Genomic DNA, 21788 nt, shown 5'->3' with positions numbered 1-21788 from the left:
TTATAGAATTATTTGTGTCTTTCTGAATCCTGACATGATGGTTTCGGTGTCACTGAGGTCCAGGCTTTGTCCATCCATCCAGTGACTTCAGGAAAGTTTCATGGTGCATCCTCCCAGTGTCACAAGTTTCTCTCTCACTCCAAACTTTCTTTCTGCTGCTTGATTATCGTTTTCAGCTGCAGATTTCACGACCTGCAGTTTGTAATTTGCAAAATCTGATTTTGTTTTTGGGGACATTTGTATTCAGTCTTCTCATTCGTCTTAATAAGTTTGTTTCAATGTGAAATTATTCAGTGGTGCAGAAGTAACGGTGCGATCGACTGACATGACACAGACAGAACAGAGGCTCTTTCTGCAGGAGACATGCGCAGTAGAGCCAAGTGACAGTGGTACAGGAGGAACAGGAGCAGCAGATACTCGCACACAAGACTAGAACCTCTCCACGCTTCACTCAAACATTTAAATACATAAGTCACACTGGGGTATAAGTCACAGAAAACACCCAAACCATGAAAAAAAGTGTCTTATAGTCCAGAAAACGGTAGATTATAGTTTACAGTCTCAGCTTTTACCACAGAATGCCTTATGTAAACAGTATTTATCATGACAAGAACACACTGAAATCAAGTACAGGCCTTGTAATTCACTTTCAGGCCAGAGTGTGTGAGTTGGAACTTACATATGTAGGTTTCAATCACAAACTCTCTGATCGTTTGGCAAAAAGCTCACCGCTCCAGTACCAGACAAAGACGTGTACAGACCGGTTTGTCTGGACTAGAGACTCTCGTAGCTGTCAATTTTAATATATAAGTCACACCGGAGTATAATTTACAGGAAAACCAAACCATGAATAAAGTGTGACATATAGTCAGAAAAATACGGTAATTAGGACGCTCTGAATGCTTAAGGTTAGTGAGAAGTAGCCACTTATAAAATGAATTATTCAGCACCTGTGTATTATTTATCCTTTTTAAAACAATCTTGTCATTTTAGATTATTTGATGCATTGACTCTTCAGCTGTAAATAATATCCTCATCTTATTGTCAGACTGCTAAATATAACAGTAATAATAAGTCTCTTTCTTGAGCTTTAACCTGAATTTGAATAATGCAAAAGTTTCCTATTTGCATGCCGACATCTTCACGGCTGTGCACCTGCAGCCTGTCTCCCTCCATCACCTGCGCACCTCCGCCGTGGTCGCACACATCACTAACAATCTCATTTATCGCCCCATTAATCGCCACAGTGGTGGGCACGGGCGAGGGAGGCGCGGCTCCTCTCCGTGGGCGGGTGTCTGTGTGTTGTTGATACCGGCACTAAACTTTCCCTATCACCACCGGAGAGATCTAAAATAGTACGAGACGTGTGCACAGACTGGCTAATCACTGTCGCGCTCTTCCCGTTTTCATTATTATTTACATTATTTATGAACTGTGGGCTGTGATTGCAGCTGGGTCGTGTTTGAGCAGGTTTAGGAGGTTCATTAGCTCTCCTGAAGGGACTGTGTGTGGCCTGTGCTTGTGTCGTTTAAAAAAAAAAAGAAAAAAAGAAGCCTATTACAATCACAACTGAACCTGCGCTGCCAGAGACTTGACCTGCAGACAGAGACAAGTCCAAGTTTTTCAGAGGCTGCACTAGAACTGAATCATGAACAGGCTGCAGGTGCTGAGGTTTAGGTAGTGACCATTCAGATCAGAGAGAGGCATTTCAGGTTTAAACCACAGACTGTACAAAGAAGTGGACTAAGGCTACGTTCAGACTGCAGGGCTTAACGCTCATTTCGGATTTTTTTGTGAAATCCGATGTTTTTGCGAGGTCGTTCACATTTCCAATTAAATGTGACTTGTATGTGACTCCAGTGTGAACATTAAACGGCCCAAAAGTGTCCCGCATGTGACACTGGAGACAAGACGACGTCAACCGCAGCGAGCGTCTCTGTGTTTACAGAAGTTGTCCAAACATGGACGCAGCATCGAGCACCTGGAGATTTTAAAGTTCCTCTCGTACCGGAACCAGAACATGAACAACTGACTTGTTTTAAGGAGGAAACTGAGAAGGAGAAGGACGAGGTTTTTGGCCGTGGTGTTTTGTGGTTCAGTCTGTTGAAAGGAACGTGTGGATGTGGAGACGGAGACAAGAGTGGTGAGTGGTGATGTGCTTCACTTCAGTGACACGGAGTTCATTAACAATTTTCGCCTGCTTCAGAGCAGAATAGTGACGTTTGTGGTTTGTTGATAACGTGTAGGTCGGATGAATGCACTTTGGCCGTTCAGACTGAAGTCACATTGGATATGTATCGGTTTCAGGAGCACATATCCAAGTGTCCTGGGTCGCATTTGAAAAAAATCGGATCTGTGTCAAGATCAGAGACAGGTCACATGGAGGCCAAAAAATCAGATTTGAGTCACTTCAGGCTGCAGTCTGAATATAGCCTAAGTGAGTGTGACATCACCATTGTTGAGTGTAATGCATTAGGTAAAAATAATGTAACACACTACTACTGAAAATTTGGTAACAACGTAGTTCCTTTATCAATTCAGCGCAACGTTACTTTTGCGTGTACGCAGGCTGGTCCTCGCCTTGGCAGCGACACTGAGGAGAGTCTGCCCTGGCCAACAGTCTGCCCCGACAGTTGCGCGCAAGGGGCCCTGTCCCCTAGAGGGCGCAGCGGGTACTGATCCCACAGAGGAGAAGCAGCTGCCAGAGCCAGTCGCAGTGCACTGTCTCAGAGGAAGTGCACTCGGCGGGGGCCAATGACACCAGGAGAGAGGTCCCTCGCAAGGATCCTCCCACACTGAGCGGCCGTCACTTGCCGCTGAGTTGAATCCCATGGACAAACTGCGGACCCCATCTTTACCTCTTTACCTTTACCTCTTAACAGTTTGATGTCCTTTTGAACTTTTCCTTATGGCTCTCGTCGACTATCAGTCTAATGCCAGTATTTAGTTTATCACCAAAAACTCAGCAGTAATGTAAAAAGTTGCTTTCCATAGAGAGTAACTAAGTAAATTAAGGGATTACTTTTTGAAGAAGTAACGAGTAACAGTATTCTATATTTGGACATCCGAGCACGAGTGTCTTAGCAGCCAAAGAGCTAAAGAAACAACTACATATCGATCACATGACCACATCATATCACTGTAGGAAAAATAATGTATGTACATGTTTTTTTAAATTGTATATTTATTCTCTTGTTGCTGTTCGATGGGTTTGATCATCACCTATACAATCCTCATGGTGAATCAGCCTTTTTCTTTTTTGTTTCTTTTTCCTATAATCATGTGATGTGATCACGTGATTAATATGTAATTGTATTTTACAACACCTGTGTGTGTTTTATGCCCTGATGAAAACTGTCTTTCTGGTCGAAACGCGTTGGTGTCCCTCCATGTAATAAAGGACTGTTAATATTCAATCGAATGACTCAGGTCTGTCCGTTGCCCACTTCTACATTGTCAGTCAGGGCAACATTCTGTTAAGATTACAACAAACAACATTTTAACACAGCTCAGAAAATAGCGCAACACGATCCCTTTAAAGTTACACTGAGAAACATTCTATCCATCATTGATCGTTCTTATTGCAGCATTATGAGTCAGAACACACGAGCTGCACACAGAGCGTGAAAGTTATAGAAATGTTGATAGATTATTGCTAATGCGTCGGCTAATGTCGTCTGTGGCTGCAGTAATGCGGCTCCCCGTCCCGCGCGCACGCCCGTCTAAAGCACACGCACTCACAATAAGAGCGTCTCTTAATGAGGGGCCCCGCTGACACTGTGAGAAGCACATTTAACTACATTAGCTGCATTCTTCTCCGCGGCGCACGCAGCCAGATACACCACACATATTTGTAGCAACATTAATCCAAGAATTACACCGTGACTCTGAGGATTAGACTCTCCAAACAAATGAAAATACTGAAAAACATGAGATGAAAAGATAATATACACGACAAGGCAAAAGGTTTTTCTGTATGTTTACAGACATCAAAGACGACGTTCAGACTGTAGCCTGAAGTGACCCAAATCAGTCCGTGTGTCATTCGTTCATTCGTTTTTCAATATAAAACCAAAAATAAGAAAACGAAAAAACAACTGTTTTCTTCGTTATTTGTCTCCAAAACCAAAATGATAAAACGGATAACGATTTGTTTTTTTCAGTTTTCGATTTTGTGTTTAAATGAAGAAAGGAAAACATGGATAATGGCCCTTTCCCATTTATGTGACTTCCGTGACTGTGATGTCAGACTTTTGAGCTGCATACGGACTGAACCAGGACTGATCCAGGTCCGGGACCAAAGCGGGACCAGAGCGGCACCAGAGTGGGACCAGGTCAGACTCTGAGCTTTGACTCCAAGCCTCTGCGGGGTCCACAGCACATCGCTCCCGCAAAGAATTGTAATTTTCATTCCCGTTCTCGCCGCATCTGCGATAAACCTGCACGTCTGATCTCTGAAAACATCACGACACAAACACAGAACAGACTCACCATCAGCATCAACACCCCTCTGTCACAGAGAGAACATCTTTATTCCACTGAGTCGTGTCCTTCAGTCCCACAGAAGCTGAACCACATCAGTGCACAAGAGCGTTTTTTTTTTTTTTTCTCTTGCTTAGTTTATGCAAATTAGCCATGCAGTTTTTAAGTTTTGTTTCTGTGAGACTTGCTCAAATCTGCATTAAACACATTATAATTTCAAACAGGCTGATGTGGCTCTAGAGTGGTTACGGTTTGTATGTTGTAAAGTTTATTTATGCAGATTAGTAACAGTAATAATAATGATGATACTGTGGAACATAAGTGACTGCATCTGTTAAAGTTTGTTAAACAATAAATGACTTTATAAAGTCACTTTTTTTTGTTCTATATCAGTCATTTTTGATCTGCCACAATAATGCTCTGCTCTGGAGCAGCTTCAGTGAGACTGACTCACCCTCGCTGTGTGAAGGAGAGGTTTCGCAGGTCTTTCCTTCCTGCTGCTGTCAGACTTTACAACAAACACTGTTCACACTGAACATGTGCCAGTCAGTTATATCCATGTGCAATTATTTTAAGTCTATTTTTAAATTATTTTTAAGCTATTATTTATTATCTGTGTTACCTTTTCCTGCTGTTCTGAAATTGCGCGTTGCAACACTGGAATTTCCCCACTGTGGGACTAATAAAGGCTTATCTTATCTTATCTTAATGTAATAATGAATTTAAATGAAAATACTTCAAGTTGAAGCTTTTCTCAGCAATTTATAGGTGAGATTAAAAAGAGATTAATTAGATTAATTAATTACAGATCATAATTAATTAATCTCTCTTTTTTTTTTATTGCCTGACAGCACTAGTACATATCACTATTTTTGTTACTGTTTTTGAATTTTGTTGTACCTGGCTCAAAAAAATAAACAAATGAAATGAAATGAAATGAGGCCCTATGTCCAACTGTCCCTTTAAGCCTGCAGTCTATAGCTAAATATACAGTATGACAAAACAAAAAGGTGGTTAATTTGAGGATTTGGTTTGAAAAAATATACATCTAAACAATTTTATAGAGTTATTTAAGTTTCTTTGCTACCTGATTCCATATATATTACTTCATATCAAATGCGCAGAATTGTAAACTTATAGCAATAAAACAATAACTAAGAGTGTGAGTCCAAACTTTTGACTGGTACTGTGTGTTTTCACTTCTTATTTGTAATTTCTCCAACTTTTACAACATTGGGAAAGTTTCTCCAGCACAAAACTCGGGTCTGTTCAGTCTGCTGTCTCAAAGAGGGGTCCATCTCTAGGATCTTGCCCATGAAATACACAATAATAATGCCACACCGGCGCAGAAATTTGCTCTCGTCTGCTGAACTTGTGTGATAAATGTGCTGTTTTTAAGTTTCCTTTTCCCGATCCTGCCGCCTTTTTAACGCCCGATATTACGCTTTATTGAGCTTTGTAAACTTCTTTTGGACTACTCATCCTTAGATCTGTCAGAGTTACAGTTTCAGAGTTCCTCAAATATCCACTTGATAAATTCTGTCGTCTCTTTTCTCTCTCTTTTTCTGTTTTTGTGAGAGTTGGAGTTGGAGTTGGAGAAGAATGTCACTGTGGAGCTATTGTGTCTTTCTCACTTCAGCACTTACACTTTCTAACACATCCTTGCTCAGACTTTTCGTGATGTCGCCGGCTCTTGGAGGAGTTTTTTGGAACTTTGAATAGTGGTTTCTAAATATAGCAGCAAGCGGCAATGATCGGCCCTCGTTCGGTGTTTACGCCTTTCCCCGCCCCTGCACCGTGCCTAAAAAAGTGCCACCAAATCTAACCCAAACCCCTAATCCTGTCATTTTTCAAAACTTTATGTGTTGATTTTTTGTTTTTTTAATCCAAGATGTTGGATTTCTGGTCTGTAAGAGGGCATGGTCACGATATATATTTTTTGTTCCTACTTCCATGCTGCATCTGGTTACCAAATTAGTTTTTTGTGAGGACGTTCCATTAGTTTATTGTCATGGCAGCACAATATGAGATGAATGTTGTGATCGAGAGCACGTCCATGTCTACGACAAATAAATGTTTATCATTCCATAAAAATACAACTCTCCACTTTCAATAAACCCATCTACTTAGAACTACTTTTGGATTGTAAAAGGGGATGGGGGTAGATAAGTGCTGCTTCTCCCCACTCCTTTTTGGAATGATTGATTTTTATATTTTTTTTATTTTATTTTGGAGATTTGGAGATTTCTGATGAGCAATCTAAAAAAAAATAAAAATGCCTTGATGTATCAGTTGATTACTGCAGAATAATGCAATTTATCGTTTAGGTCAGGAGTGTCAAACTCAAATTCACAGAGGCCAAAGTTAAAAACTGGGACTAAGTCGTGGGCCAAACTAAATATTTATTAAAAAATTTTAACAACATCTGCATGTTTTTTCTTCTTTCGAGATACGTACTGTATTTTCCGCGCTATTAGTCGCTCTGGATTATAAGACGCACTGTCATTAAATGGTCTATTTTCGAACTTTTTTCACAAATCAACCGCACCAGACTTTAAACGAAACACAACAGTGTGATGGGTGAGTGGTTTTGTTTGTTTGTTCGTTCACGGTGACTCTGGGCTTTGTTCAGTTGTGGCGTGTAGGGAGGATGATGTCTGGGACCAACGGATCGGTCGCAATGACTCAGTTGTTCAGTTGTGAGTCAGATTGGCACATTGCACTCGCTTTTTCGGTTCGTTCCTCCTCGGCGTGGAGTGATGAGTGTGTCTGTGGGTGTTTTTCGCCGTGCGGTCGCTGTCTGCTCCGTGTGTGTTTGCGTGTTCTGCAGGTGGTGCAGCTTTGTAGTTTACTGAAGTCGTGCTGGGACACCTGAGTGGATTCGTGTACAGGGCGCTCTGGATTGCGGGGCATCGTTTTTTGATGCGGTTAGAGGTTTAAGACCGCATCTAATGGTCCGGAAAATATGGTAATGTTAAACCTTTTCTTAATAAAATAAATGTTTAATAATAGTTTTGCTTAAACATTGAATCCAGAATAAGCAGAATATAAAATAATAACAAATTTTTTAATAAATAATGTCTCTATCTGTAGCCAGTGGGTCAGTTCTCATACATATTTTAAATGATCTCCCGGGCCAAATATAATTATATTGCGGGACAAATTCGGCTCTCGGGCCTCAGTTTGACTTGTCTGATTTATCATGAAACATCTAAGTAAATCATTATTATACTTCATTATTATGCACTTTTAATGTCAAACCTTTTAATACCTTTGTAATGTTCCATAGTATGTAAAGTAGAAGTGTTTAATGTCAAAAACACCTAGAAAAACTGAAATTCTGACTGTGAGCGGGGTCGCCTCTCCACAGATCTGACCTGTAACTTGGTCAGGTTTAGTCTCCATGAAGATCGAACGTTTTAATACTGTACTGTGACATATTCCAATCAATTCCAAAGCAATAAGATCTCCACAGAGAAAAAAACACCATGACAGATCCAGCACCACCAACTTTCACCTTCACTCGCATCATTTGGATAATTTCAGTCCTGGAACTGGCCTTGAAACTTGAAAACTGCCTCTACATGACATCACAACGTAGAACAGAGCATTTTGAGCTTTGGAGATGTAGACGGACTAATAAAAAATGATGTGTGAATGAAACAAAACACAACTCCAGGTGTATTTCTGAGGGGGTAACAGCGTTATAACACGGTTTAAAGCTCACAAGAATCAATTTAGCGTAATATAGGACCTTTTCGCAGCCTTTTCCCCGCGTCCCCTCAGCTGCAGACGTACCTGTCCTTTGTAAAGCCGACTCCGGGCGACGGCGGTGCGCGGCGTGTGCGTTTGAGAGCCGATGAATGGGATGTTTAAGTGGTGTCTGGGGGAGCAGTCACGGCGTCCTTGAGTGGCGTACAATAGGCACAAAGGCAGAGGTAGAGTGAGGAGCAGGAGGCGGCAGACAGATAAGAGCTCAACAGGCCTCACAATAGACTCTCTGCTGTCACTGTCTGCAGCCTTTAATGAGCCACAATCAAACAATGACGAGCCGTAATAAGCTCCGAGCTCCTGTGTGTGTGTTTGTACGGACGCATCCTGAGCACAGACGCAAAGACGGGACGTTTTCTGTAAAGAACCGAAATCCTATAGGTTTCAAACACTGTCCCGTCTAATTAAGCAGTGTTTGTGTTTTTAAAAAGTTCACGTTTGCTCAGTAACAGCGTAAAAAAACAACAGTGCGCTCAATAGTTGAATTTTCTGGGTAAACAAATGTCTCATCTTGTACAGTTTTTTTGGGGAAATCAGATTATTTTTGGGAGGTCGTTCACATTTCCAATTCAATGTGACTTGTAATTGACTTTCTAAACGCTCCAAAAGTGTCCCACATGCATTTTGGAGAACACGGCGACGTCACAAGCAGCGAACGTGCTCAGTGTTTACGGAAGTCACCTAAATATTGGACTTGTCTCTCAAAATACGGTCCAGTTCTTCGTAAAATGGACAGGTTACACATAAATGGCCGCTTAGGTTACGTTTACACTGGAACGAAACAATTTGTGTCCAGACATGTCATTTCTGTGTCTGTAAGAATCCCCTCTCCACACAACTTTGAGCATATTTGTTTACGTTTTACAGAAATTAAACTTAAAACCACATGGCTCATTTGCATAAACTGAGCGTTCAAAAAAACGTTCTCTATTGTGCACTGATGCGGTTCAGCTTCTGTCGGACTAAAGGACACGACTCAGTGGAATATGAGTGTTCTTTCTGTGACAGAGGGGTGTTCTGCTGATGGTGAGTCTGTTCTGTGTTTCTGTCGTGTTGGAGGTGGTTCATGTTAAACTTTTCAGAGATTATGTGTCACTTCAGGCTGCAGTCTGAAGCTTTAGACAGAGATACTTTAATGATCCTGAGGGAAATTCAACTTTTGCTGCAGCAACCAGCAACATTTACAATCAGTGTCTCAATCAAAGGTCTCAGTGCAGTTTAACAGGAGGACTGTTCAGGGAGGATCAGTAGGTCTGTGTCAGGGCAGTCGAGGGGAGTAATATCCCTCAGGACAAAGGTGTCCCTCAGCTCTGTCCTGCAGCATTAGGAAAGTCTCTCTCTCTCTCTCTCTCTCTCTCTCTCTCTCTCTCTCTCTCTCTCTCTCTCTCTCTCTCTCTCTCTCTCTCTCTCTCTCTCTCTCTCTCTCTCTCTCTCTTTCTCCTAAAACTCCCAGAAGAAGCAGAAACAGGCCAGTCAGCGTTTTTCCCTTGGCACTTTGGAAGTAAGTGGCTGTGGTTGGCTGCTTTTGTAGCTGCCTGGCTCACACACTGAACAGTTTTGGAAACTTTTTTGTTTTTTGAGCTCAGTTTTTAACATATCATGGATATATATCATGGAATTTTAACCAACTAAGAAGCGCAGCATGTGCATTTCAAAGGACACAAGTAAAGAACCACTGGATTCGGTGAAATGAGCTGTTTGTTTTTCCCGTATTCATGGAGACTGTAAGAGGCCAGTTAAAGAGCGAGCTATGGACAGTGAAGATGCTGCAGGCTTTTTACACTAGTTGTGTATAAATATGGTAAATAATATGTAAATATGGCAGAAGACCTTCCAGAGGAAACACTTTGAACCATTTCATCACCAACAAAAACACCAGAGTGGAGATTGGAGTGAGGCCTTTCCACCTGGCGCCCCCTGGAGGCTGCTGTGATGCTGCAGGACACAGAGGAAGGACGCTTCTGTGTCACACTCATGTTTCCTCTGAAAGATCTTGAATGAATGAATGAATGAATAATGGCCTTTATTTGTTAAATTCTTCACTTTACATTTACATACATTACAAACATAAAATACAAAACATGGGGACGACTACATGGGCCGGGCCAGAAGAAAGGTAACAGATATGAATAAACACCGCAGCAGGAGGAGAAAAAAAAAGAGAACAGCCCCAGACCATGCTCCAATATCAGTGCATGGTTTGGGGGAGTGCACAAAAAAAAAAAGTCAACACAAAAGTCAAAACACAGTACAAACTCACAGCTCACAGGACGAGCAACGGGGGAGGGGAGAGGTCTTCTGCCATATCTGATGTTTGTAGCACCTCAGACATTATAAATAAATTGTGCCGTTGATAATTTTAGACCCCAACATTGCAACATATTCTTTAAAAAACTAAACAAAAACGATACACACACTGACTTTTAAAATGCACTGAAACTTTTTAACATATAACATCTGGAGTTGTATTTAGCTTCAGTCACACTTGTTTTTTAAGTCTTCACCAGTATCGAAAAAGTGAAACGTGACTCTGCACCCGCCTCCCTGCTGCACACGGGTGTCACGGGTGGTGCTGTGGCTGCTGTGGGTGGGCCAGACCGGATGTACCTAGACTATAAGAACACACTCTCTCTCTCTCTGTTCAGTCACTTGAGCTTCAGCTTCAGCGCTGCTCCTCCACACACTCAGGCGAGGCGTGTTAAAGGTGAGCACATATTTACACTGCCTGATTACTTTAGAATTACACTTTATAATCTTTGTTTGACGATGTGAGTCTGCAGCTTTAAACGCAAATTCCTAAAAGGCAGTTGAGGCTATTTTTTCTCTCTGAAATTGTAAAACTTTGATTGAACTGCAGAAAACTTTGAGCATATTCTTAAATTATTCCATTATTTCATGTTTTATTTTTTGGTTTAGGTATATTTTAATGTTTAAACACACTTAAATCTGGTTTTAGTGTGGGTTTAGTCTTGGTCTAGTCCTGGTTTTGCTTCGATATCTGAAATGAGGTGATGCAACTGAACAAGTATGTACTGTGTTTATGTATTTCTCATCATGACTCAGCAAACGGCACAACTACAGATGAATCCTGAACAAAAGCAGCTGTTAACATTTGACTTTATTATTTTAGCTATTCACAAAGGCTGCAATGTTTTTAAGTACTGTAATTTCTTCCACAAACTCCAAAATACGAAATTGTGCATAAAAATTGCTCTACAAACATGTTCGTAAATGTGATTCTTGTGTTAATTTGTCAGTTCAGATTTCAGTTTTTTGTTAAATGTGAACTTTGAAAATAATTTATTTATTTTTTTTATCCAATCCAACTTTATTTGTGCAGCACATTTTACCAACATGAGTCTCCAAAGTGCTGCACAGAGTTGGCAAAATATAAATTAACATATCAAATAAAATAAAATAAAATAAAGCATAAATTAAATAAATAAGCAAGTCAATAGAAAACATTAAAAATAAAATACTAAAATGAGCAAATAGAAAAATAGCAAATAAAATCAATAAAAACAGTCAGAGGTTTAAAAGTCAGTGAATACAAGTGTGTTTTTAAACGAGACAAAAAAAAAAAGAATCGACTGAAGGGGGCGCTCCTAATGTGAGGCGGAGAGTGAGACAAAGTTTGGGCCAACCACAGAAAAGGCCCAGTCACCCTGACTCTGTGTTTTTTAAATTTATTTTATTTATTTTTAATGTATTTTTATTGGTCTTATTTATTTATTGCTATTCCATGATTTTGCTCCTATTTTATGTTACTGGTTTTATTATTTCAAGACTAGTATGATTATTTGAGTAGTTTATTTTATCATTTTATTATTATCATTATTATTATGTATTTGTGCAGCACTTTGGAAACTGTTTGTGAAATGTGCTATAGAAATAAAGTGGATTGGATTGGACTTTTAAGTCTCATTTTTTTGGGACGACAAGTCTGATTTCCAACTTATTTGACCCTAATTCAAGCTTTAATTGGACCCGGTCAAGCAGAAGTAAACAGCAAAGCCAAAAATTCAAGTTAATGCATCTGATATAAAAATGTATTGAACAGATACATATGTACTCTAGTTTATGAAACTGTTTACCTTTTTTCTGTACCATTTTTGGTTCTAAAGTTCCATATGTTTTAAACAGACCATGTATGAAACATGGAACAAAAACTTATTTCCCAAATTCAAAGACCTGCAAATCATGTAAATAAATGGATGTATTTCATCATATCTTGTGTTATTCCATCTTTGAACTGTTGATGAAGGTACATGATTTTTTTTTTTTAAATATATTTAAAATGAAAAAAAAATTGCTTGGAAGGACTGACATATTTTATAGAAATAGTTTCCTTTCATTTTGAAGTAATATTAAAGTATTCAGAAGAAAAAAGCGACAAATGATGTAAAATCCTGCACCTTCTACTTGTTTGCACAATTTTCCCTCTGTTACTTTTCCCTCCGTTACCATGACCTTTCTTAATAAAAAATCTCATGACTCAAAAAGTAAGAGGTTTTTCAACCTAATCTTGTACCATATGGTAGAAAACTATATGAAGCAAATATTCAAACCAGTTTGTTAAGGATATGTAAGTGAGAACCAAGAGTTATCACTGTTTGGATTTATTGCCCAAAAAAGTGCTGCATATTTCATTCCCTCCGTTACCGACATAAGTTTTTTTAATTTTTTGGTCAACAACTTGAAAGAATATCACAGGTTTAACTTGACCCTGTTGGAGTGTAACTCTTTCCTACATTCTGATACTTTACTTATTTCAATAGTTCCTCTAGTTTCTGAATAAGAGACATTTGAATGTAAAACTCTGCCTGTTTCCCTCCGTTACCACTTGACCAGACCCAATTGCGTGTTCCACTTTAATTTCTTTGTTAGATTTTTTTTTTTCTTTTTCATCCAACATCATTTGAAGTAAAGGTGCACTGTGTAACTGTTTTAGTGGACGATACGCCGGCTCGTCTCCATGGGGATGTAAGTGGTAAATGTTCCATAGTGTGGCATTACACTTATCCATCGCCATGGAGACAAGCAGGTGACACCACCAGGCCGAGTCAGATCTGTGGAGCGACGACTCCATTCACAGTAAAAGGCATGATTACCTCCGCCAAGGAGGTTATGTTTTTGCCGGCGTTTGTTTGTTTGTTTGTTTGTTGTTTGTCTGTTAGCAACATAACTCAAAAAGTTCTGGACCGATTTTGATGAAATTTTCAGGATTTGTTGGAAATGTGAAAAGGAAGAACTGATTTCATTTTGGGGGTGATCCGGAAGAAATCCTGGATTCTGGATCACTTTGAAATTTTAGTTAACATTGTGGTAAATGGGGCCAAAAATTTTGTTTCTCAATATCTCGGTTAATTATTGACCAAACCCCATGAAATTTGACTCAGGGATGGACAATGGGATCCTCTTTCATATTCCAAAGGCTGATTCGGATCTGATCCAGAAGACTGATTTTATCGCAATTTATATAAAAAATGAGGGTAGTCCTTGGCGGAGGTCTGCGCTCTCTGACTGCTTTTCTAGTTTTTTTTTGTTTTTTTTTTTTAATCAAGATTTTGAAGCACCAGTAGTTAGGGCAATTGTCCTTTATTCGTTTAGTCGATGAATTCGTCGATTGAGTTTTAGTCCAAAGTTTGTATTTGTCGATTCATCATTTTATTCAGCTGAATCAGAATCAGAATTTATTTGGCATTTCAGTATAAAAAAAAAAATACACAGAAACGAAATACTGCACTCAGGTCCAGGTCAACAGCAGCATAGATAATAATAAGAAATAGTTAAATTATTGAAAAGTGCTTATGTGGGACAACAGCACAAAGGAGAAGTGAGTGAGTGAGCTGAAGATTTGGTCTTTTTTGTTATTTCTTTGTAAAAAGGCTGATTAAACTCTTTATACACTAATCCATCTCAAAGTTCAATATTTTTTGTCACTCTTTTCAGAACCCATATATTATATAAACTGTAACACATTGAGTGAAACCTTTATGTTGTTGACATTTAGATGAATATAACTTACAGATAATAAACCCAAAATTCAGCGTCTCAGAAAATTTGAATATTGAGAAAAAGTTCAGTGAAAATAAAGTGGAAAACTCATCATGTCAGACTGTAATCAGCTCATTAACTGCAAAGGTTTCTGAGTTAGTGGGCTACAGTATCGTGGGGAAAACCTGCTGATGTGACAGAGGTCCAGAAAACAGTCCCTGACACTTTCCCCAAAGCCACAAAATGTCACTAAAAGAAGCTGGTTGTTCGCAGAGTCCAGTCATTTTCATAAAACAAGGAAAAAATGTGGTTGAAAAAGATGCAATAGCAAATGGGAAAACCTGAAGCCTTGAGAGGATTTTCAAGCAAAATCCACTCAAGAATCTGATGGAGCTGCACTAGAAGTGGACTGAGGCTGGAGTCAAGAGCCACTAGAGCCAGACAAAGCCTATAAGAGACCTGAGACGATGTCAGAAGAGTCTGACCTGGACTGTGGAGACAAACAACTGGACTGTTGCTCAGTGATCCAAAGTCCACTTTTCAGATTCAAGTACATTTCCATATCTTTTGGAAATCAAGGTCCTAGAGCAGGGTTGTGCAATACGTCGATTGCGATCTACCAGTCGATCGCCAAGGTCGTGTGGGTAGATCGCCATGTCTTAGTACGCTTCTTGGACTCGTGTTTGGACTCGGTCTTGTCTCTCACTCGAGGTCTGACACTCAACAAGTGTGATCATATTTCATTACGGCCGCTGCTGTTGGTAATAAACTTGTAGCGGGTGCAGGAGCGTGTGGGGCGTCTCAGTGCAGCCTGTGTGCTCATTTAAAACCCGCGGAGACTCTGCTGCACATCACAAACACACACGCTCCCTATGCACGGCTCGTCCCGCGACAGCGTGTGCCCTCGTGTACCAGCGTGCATCACAGGGCAGGTTCAACTTCCTAAACATTCTACCTGTCCATCTGCCTCACGTCAGCACGCCGCCCCTCGCCTTTTCACGCTCTCGCTCCTTCCTGCGTACAGCCAACACAAGCCCCTCCCACAGTGCGGCTGATTAGAAGAGCAAGACCAAACGTGAAGCAAAAACCAGTCTAAATTTGTGTTCCAGTGTTGGCACAAAGCATGTCTCCAGGTGCCCATATTGGCCGATAATATCGGCCAGCCGATATATCGGTCGGGCTCTAGTGTGAACAGCCCTGATCTAGAGTCTGGAGGAAGAGTGAAAAATCTGAGTCCACGTTGCTTGAAGTTCAGTGTGAAGTGTCATCTGCTGCTGTTGGTTCACTGTGTTTTCTGAAGTCCTGTCAGTGCTGGCGGCACTTAGGGCCTCCACTCTGTTTCATTTCTCTCCAGCGACTAGACTTTAATCTTTTCAATCCGGCCCACTGAACTTGAATAACAATAATTTTCAGTGTTTTAAACGTCATTTCAATAAATAGTAAATACGTGCGACTTGAAATACAGATATTTTGTTGTGATCCTTTGTAATGATTTTCAGTTATGGGGTATTTTTTTCTCTTATGAGATGGATTAAAAAAAAACTCCATCCATCTGCTCCTAGTCGGGCCCTTCCATCAAATTTTAGAACCCTTTGTAGACCATGAGTCAAAAAGTTTGCCCACCCCTGCACTAGACGGTTCACAAAAACACCGGAAGTGCGAGTTCGGGCACCAGTGAAAAGCCAGACATTCTGTGTTGGCAACGATTCCCGAGATTGAGGATTTAAAGCCGGAACAAAGAGAATGTTTGGTGAATTTTATCAAGAGGAAAGACGTTATTGTCCTTCCTACGGGATTTGGAGCATTACATAAATCACGACCAAACAGCAGCGATTGGTTAAATAAAAAAGTACATGCCTACCGTTGAGTGAACGAATCCTAACACTGCAAGGTCAGATGGTTTCTACAAAGTGCAACCGGCTGATGAATCAGGCTAAGTCAGTGCAGCATCTACCAGGACATTTTAGAACACTTCATGCAAACTTCATCATAAATTCTTCGATAAAAATTGTATGATGATACTGAAACTGACAGAATTCTCTTTTTATTCATTTTCTGAACAGATTTTTGAGCAGCCATGACTCCCAAAGTTGCACTGGTGACGGGCAGTAACAAGGGCATCGGTCTGGCCATCGTCCGTGCTCTGTGTAAGCAGTTTGAGGGCGATGTCTACCTCACCGCCAGAGACAGGTGAGCTCCATGCACCTGCCGCAGACACCTGCCACATGCGCCTACTTCAAAGGTTATCAGAAGAAGTATCAAAACTAGATAGTAATTGGAAGTATCAATAAAAACAGGACAATCGCTCTTATAGAAACTTTATCCATCCTTTATCCAAGCTCACACAGAGATTATTTTGTATTTAAACTTTTATTCATGACAATATCTACTACATATCACCTGTCACATGCACCTGCCCCTTCGTTCGGACTGTCTAACTCCTGACATGTGACCTGTGGCGTTCCAGGACTCGAGGAGAAGAGGCCGTGAAGACTCTGGGCTCTGAGGGACTGAAGCCCAAGTTTCTGCAGCTGGACGTCACTGATGTGAGCAGCATCACCAAAGCAGCCGCCTTCTTCAAGGACACGTACGGAGGCTTGGACGTCCTGGTCAACAACGCCGGCATTGTGTTCAAAGGTACGGTCAGGCGGGAAAAGGATGGGTTCAGATGAGATCTCAACATTTTAGAATCCCGGTAGTTTATGTATTGAGCTGGAGACAGGTCAGAATTTTGTGGAATTTGCTGTTCGTCAGATTTCAGATTTGTTTATCTGGTTTATGGTTGATAACTGTAATTATCCACTTGAAACAAAAAATGGCATTAAGTTAAAACTTCTTCTGTCTGCAGAAATCAACAAAATAATTGCTTCAGAAAGAGGTGCCCAAAGACATGTTTGTTGTCAGTTGAAAGAACTCTAAACCATGATTAATATGACAAGTTTGTGGAGCCAGTCAATTCGTAATCTGCACCTGAGGTTCAGATAGTGCGTACAAATGCAAATGTTCATTGTAAGGTTTACGTATAAATGTCCTTTGAATGCAAGGGTTCAATTTACCGTGCCCAGACGAAGTAAGAACACGTGGAAAAACAGTTTGTGATAGAAAAGGAAAAAACTGGTCCGCAGAAGAGACCTCCTACCAGCCCAAACAAAGGAGAGGATGCTCAGAGGCTTCAGCGTTCACAGTTCTTTGGTTCTTATTCTGGGTTAGTTTGCCATCAAAACCAAAACCTGGTCAGTCCAGTAGTTGATCGACTGCAATGCTTTTTTTTGAGTAGGTAGTACTGGTAGTTGGTTCCTGCAGTTTGACATTAGTTAGGACTGTTTCAGTAAAATTACATGACAAAATAGTGATTAAAAGTGTAAACATCCCTTCAACAAAAAGTTTCTTAAGCACATCCTGTTTGCTTCACTGGTAGACTGTCACTCCTGCTTTATATTACGCTTTGATTGGTCTGCGCTTAGTTACGTGACTGAGTGAAGCGCAGGCAGTGACACAATCATGCAGAGAAGCTATAAATTATTATTGTTAATGGTGAGGAATAACTATAGTTTTTCCACCCAGGTTACACAAACAAATAATGAGAAGGTTCAACATTTAGGGCCAAATGTAATATTCCAAAAACAGTGAATCTTCCATACAGGCCCCTGTGCTCCATTGAAATTATTATCTTTGGTTGCCCCATGTTCTCTGTGTAATCTGATGTCCATGTTTGTGTTCACTAGAGGGGGATACGACTCCATATGCTGTCCAGGCCGAGGAGACTCTTCGGACAAACTTCTTTGCTGCCAGAGATGTGCTAACCCACTTCATGCCGCTCATGAAACCAGGAGGTATCTTCTCTGTTCCTCTGCTCCCGTAGACTATAAACAGAAGAACATAGTTAACCTGAGGATGGCCGTGCATTCATTCTAGACCAAGTCTGGTTCTATCTGGCTTCTGTTGAAAAATGGTGGACCCTCTGTCATAATTCTGACCTTAAAATGTTTCTACTCTACATGATCCTGGAGTTTTTATGTAGCTATGTCTGTAGATCAAGATATAAACATTAATAATGCACCAATCAGGTGCTTTCTTCCCCGAGATCAGCTACCGTTACCATTAGCAACAGTAAACCTCAGTACTTCATAACTCCCTTCACGCATCCAGTCTGACCCGGGAATTTACCCAGGACTTTTCCAGAGCATTAAAAAACGACTTTAGCAGAAATATGGACTTTTTTGTTTTTTTGAAAAACTCTCAACTAGATGTAGCAAAAGTTAGATTTTTCTCATTTCGCTGCTGTGATTTTGACCAAGCATTATGAAGGGTTTTTTTTAACATTCGATCGTTGGTCCCAAATTAAGAAGTAGAACACATAGTGACCAGCAGAGTAAAGTGGTGTTTGGAAGTTTGAAGACAGAGTAAAGTGCCGTGTGAATGTTTGAAGACAGAGTAAACTACCGTGTGAATGTTTGAAGACAGAGTAAAGTGCTGTGTGAATGTTTGAAGACAGAGTAAAGTGCCGCGTGGATGTTTGAAGACAGAGTAAAGTGCTGTGTGGATGTTTGAAGACAGAGTAAAGTGCTGCGCAGATGTTTGAAGACAGAGTAAAGTGCTGCGTGGATGTTTGAAGACAGAGTAAAGTGCTGTGTGGATGTTTGAAGACAGAGTAAAGTGCTGCGCAGATGTTTGAAGACAGAGTAAAGTGCGGTGTGGATGTTTGAAGACAGAGTAAAGTGCCGCGCGGATGTTTGAAGACAGAGTAAAGTGCCGCGCGGATGTTTGAAGACAGAGTAAAGTGCCGCGCGGATGTTTGAAGACAGAGTAAAGTGCGGCGCAGATGTTTGAAGACAGAGTAAAGTGCCGTGCGGATGTTTGAAGACAGAGTAAAGTGCGCGCGGATGTTTGAAGACGAGTAAAGTGCCGCGCGGATGTTTGAAGACAGAGTAAAGTGCCGCGCAGATGTTTGAAGACAGAGTAAAGTGCCGCGCGGATGTTTGAAGACAGAGTAAAGTGCCGCGCGGATGTTTGAAGACAGAGTAAAGTGCCGCGCGGATGTTTGAAGACAGAGTAAAGTGCCGTGTGGATGTTTGAAGACAGAGTAAAGTGCTGTGTAGATGTTTACAGGCAGAGTAAAGTGCTGTGTGGATATTTACAGGCAGGGTGGTGAACATATCCAGTCTGTGGAGCTCTTCGTCCTTAAAGAAGAGCAGTGAGGAGCTGCAGAAACAATTCCGCAATGAGGACATCACCGAGGAGGAGCTGGTGGGGCTGATGACCAGGTATGTGGAAAAGGCCAAAATCGGCCAGCACAAGGAAGATGGATGGCACGAGTTCCCCTACGGAGTGTCCAAGATCGGGCTCACGGTACGTCACTCTCTGTAACACAAGTCTAATGGATGCCTGTCTGTCCGTGGGAGTGGGTCTCCTCGAGGTTTTGTTTTTTTCCCACTGGGCTTTTTGGAGTTTTTCTTGTAGACGGAGGGTCTAAGGACAAGGGACGTTCTGGGACAATTCTCCATGAGCTTGTTTCCTGTGATTGTTGGTTAATCTGCCTCTCTGTTATCAACCAGTGAGTGTGTATACATGCACATCAATAACCCGGTTATTAGCCATATCCCGGTTATGTCAGTATTCGGGTTACTGCGTTTACATGCGCACTGAGAAACCGGGACACTCATATCCGCGTATACATGATCAAATGGAGTATCCCGGTTTCTTGACATAATCTTACAAATGCGCAGGCGCAAAAATTAACTTAAATCGATTTAATAAACCAGGAAATATACAAACCGTGAGCTCCTTTAGCATAAGAAGCTAAGGAGCTACGAGATCTCCCACAATCCACTGTGCAGATTCTTCATTAAAATCTTCTGCATAAATAAACTCAACTTTACAACATATAAACCATAAACACTATAGACACATCAGCCCGTTTGATCAGATAATTCAGCTGTGATCACATTTGTTTACGTTTTACAGAAACGAAACTTAAGACCGTAGGCTAATTAGCATAAACTGTTAGTGGCGATAAAAACAACTCGCTCCTTGTGCTGCTGATGTGATCAGATTCTTTTGGACTAAATGACACGACTCTGTGGATTATGTGTGTTATTTCTGTGACAGAAGAGGTGCTAATGATGGTAAGTGTGTTCCGTGCATATAGAGTATAGGAGATAGTTCATGTTTTAGCTTTTCAGCGTCACACGAGTGCAGATTGTACGTGTGCAGGTTTAGCGCAGCTATTTATTTTACAGTCATTTCACTCGTTTGGACACTTTATTTATGTTGGTCAATTTATTTATGTGACTATTGTTGTGGTGAAAGGCTGGAAAGTGTCTTTTGGACGCATGCGCACTCAACTTTATGTTGCAGTAACCGGGATACTGCGTATACATGCCACAAGTAACCCGGTTATTATCGGAATAAACCAGCTACAGTAACCCGGTTTCTAATAACCAGGATACTGCCATAACCGGGTTACTGCGTATACATGCACCATCAAGAAACCGGGATACTCAAAAAACCCGATCATAACCAGGTTACTGATGTGCATGTATACGCACTCAGTGTGTGTTTTTTACTTTCTAATGGTTAATCTATCTTATCCCTGTGAGGAGTTTGTTGTTGTGATTTTTGGACTATATAAAAATAAATTATGTTGAAGTACAGGTTCTTCTTATTGATCCGTGTTGAGTTTGTTTTTGTAGACCCTGTCCATGATCTGGGCTCGTCGGTTGACTAAGGAGAGGCCAAAGGACAATGTAAGAGCACACGAACACCTTTTACTTTAGTCTCTCCTGAACTGGGAAACAGCACCTCAGTGGTTTGAACCCTCATCTGCCAACGCAAAGTCTGAAGCTGACTCAAGTGCACTGTGTGTCCTCGGGCAAGACACTCCACCCATCATCTCTAGATAGTCTTGGTCAGGACTACCTTAGCTTAGAGTGCCCAGACACAGAACATGCAAACTTCACACAGAAAGACCCAGCAATCCAGGAGCCATACCCTTAAATGTTTCTGATTATTGCCAACATTATTTACCCTAACATCGTTATATTCATGGAAGCAAGCTTTGTTTTTTTCTTTCTGTTTTGTTAAAAAGGGCAGTGGTGTAGTGGGGATTTTTTAAGTGGGGGTACACAATTCATAAAAGTTGCCAGTCCAGTAAAAATCTGTAATATTTGATGTTTTTTTTACTCAAAATGATGCAGAATCAGGTTATTAACATTAACGCCGTTCATAATCACCTACAGAACATAAAATCATAGACTACAACACATGAACCAGGACTAAACCAGGTCTAAACCAGAACTAATCTTGGACTTGACAGAGAGGAGAACCCCGAGCCCGTGGAGCAGGTGTCTGAACTTTCTACCAATTGTTCCCTCTTCAAAAATTAAACTTCAAAAATGTCTACAGAGGTTTTAGCATTCACGTTATTCATGTTTGAGTGATCTAGTGATCTCTCCCGATGCTCCCACACAACAATTTTCCATAAACAGACAGATAAATACTTTAGTTTGATCCTGAAGGAAAATCAATTTTCAGCTGTA

The 21788-nt window shown here is 40.8% G+C and overlaps 1 protein-coding gene across 1 annotated transcript in view; it reads left to right on the top strand.

The window, feature by feature from the left end:
• Positions 1-10844: 10844 nt before the first annotated feature.
• Positions 10845-21788, top strand: part of LOC110175574 (carbonyl reductase [NADPH] 1-like) — a 12852-nt gene continuing 1908 nt past the window's right edge. The window contains exons 1-6 of the mRNA XM_020941771.2: positions 10845-10957; positions 16314-16440; positions 16718-16887; positions 17976-18083; positions 19391-19599; positions 20943-20996. Of these exons, the coding sequence (XP_020797430.2) occupies positions 16328-16440; positions 16718-16887; positions 17976-18083; positions 19391-19599; positions 20943-20996 (654 nt within the window). The 5' untranslated portion in view covers positions 10845-10957; positions 16314-16327. The remainder of the gene's footprint in view (positions 10958-16313; positions 16441-16717; positions 16888-17975; positions 18084-19390; positions 19600-20942; positions 20997-21788) is intronic.

The sequence above is a fragment of the Boleophthalmus pectinirostris genome, unplaced genomic scaffold, assembly GCF_026225935.1.
Source record: "Boleophthalmus pectinirostris isolate CB_2022bp ecotype Guang Dong unplaced genomic scaffold, ASM2622593v1 HiC_scaffold_10, whole genome shotgun sequence".
In the NCBI taxonomy this organism is placed as follows: Eukaryota; Metazoa; Chordata; class Actinopteri; order Gobiiformes; family Gobiidae; genus Boleophthalmus; species Boleophthalmus pectinirostris.
The sequence above is the reverse complement of the archived record's forward strand: the minus strand, read 5'-3'. Positions and strand labels throughout refer to the sequence as shown.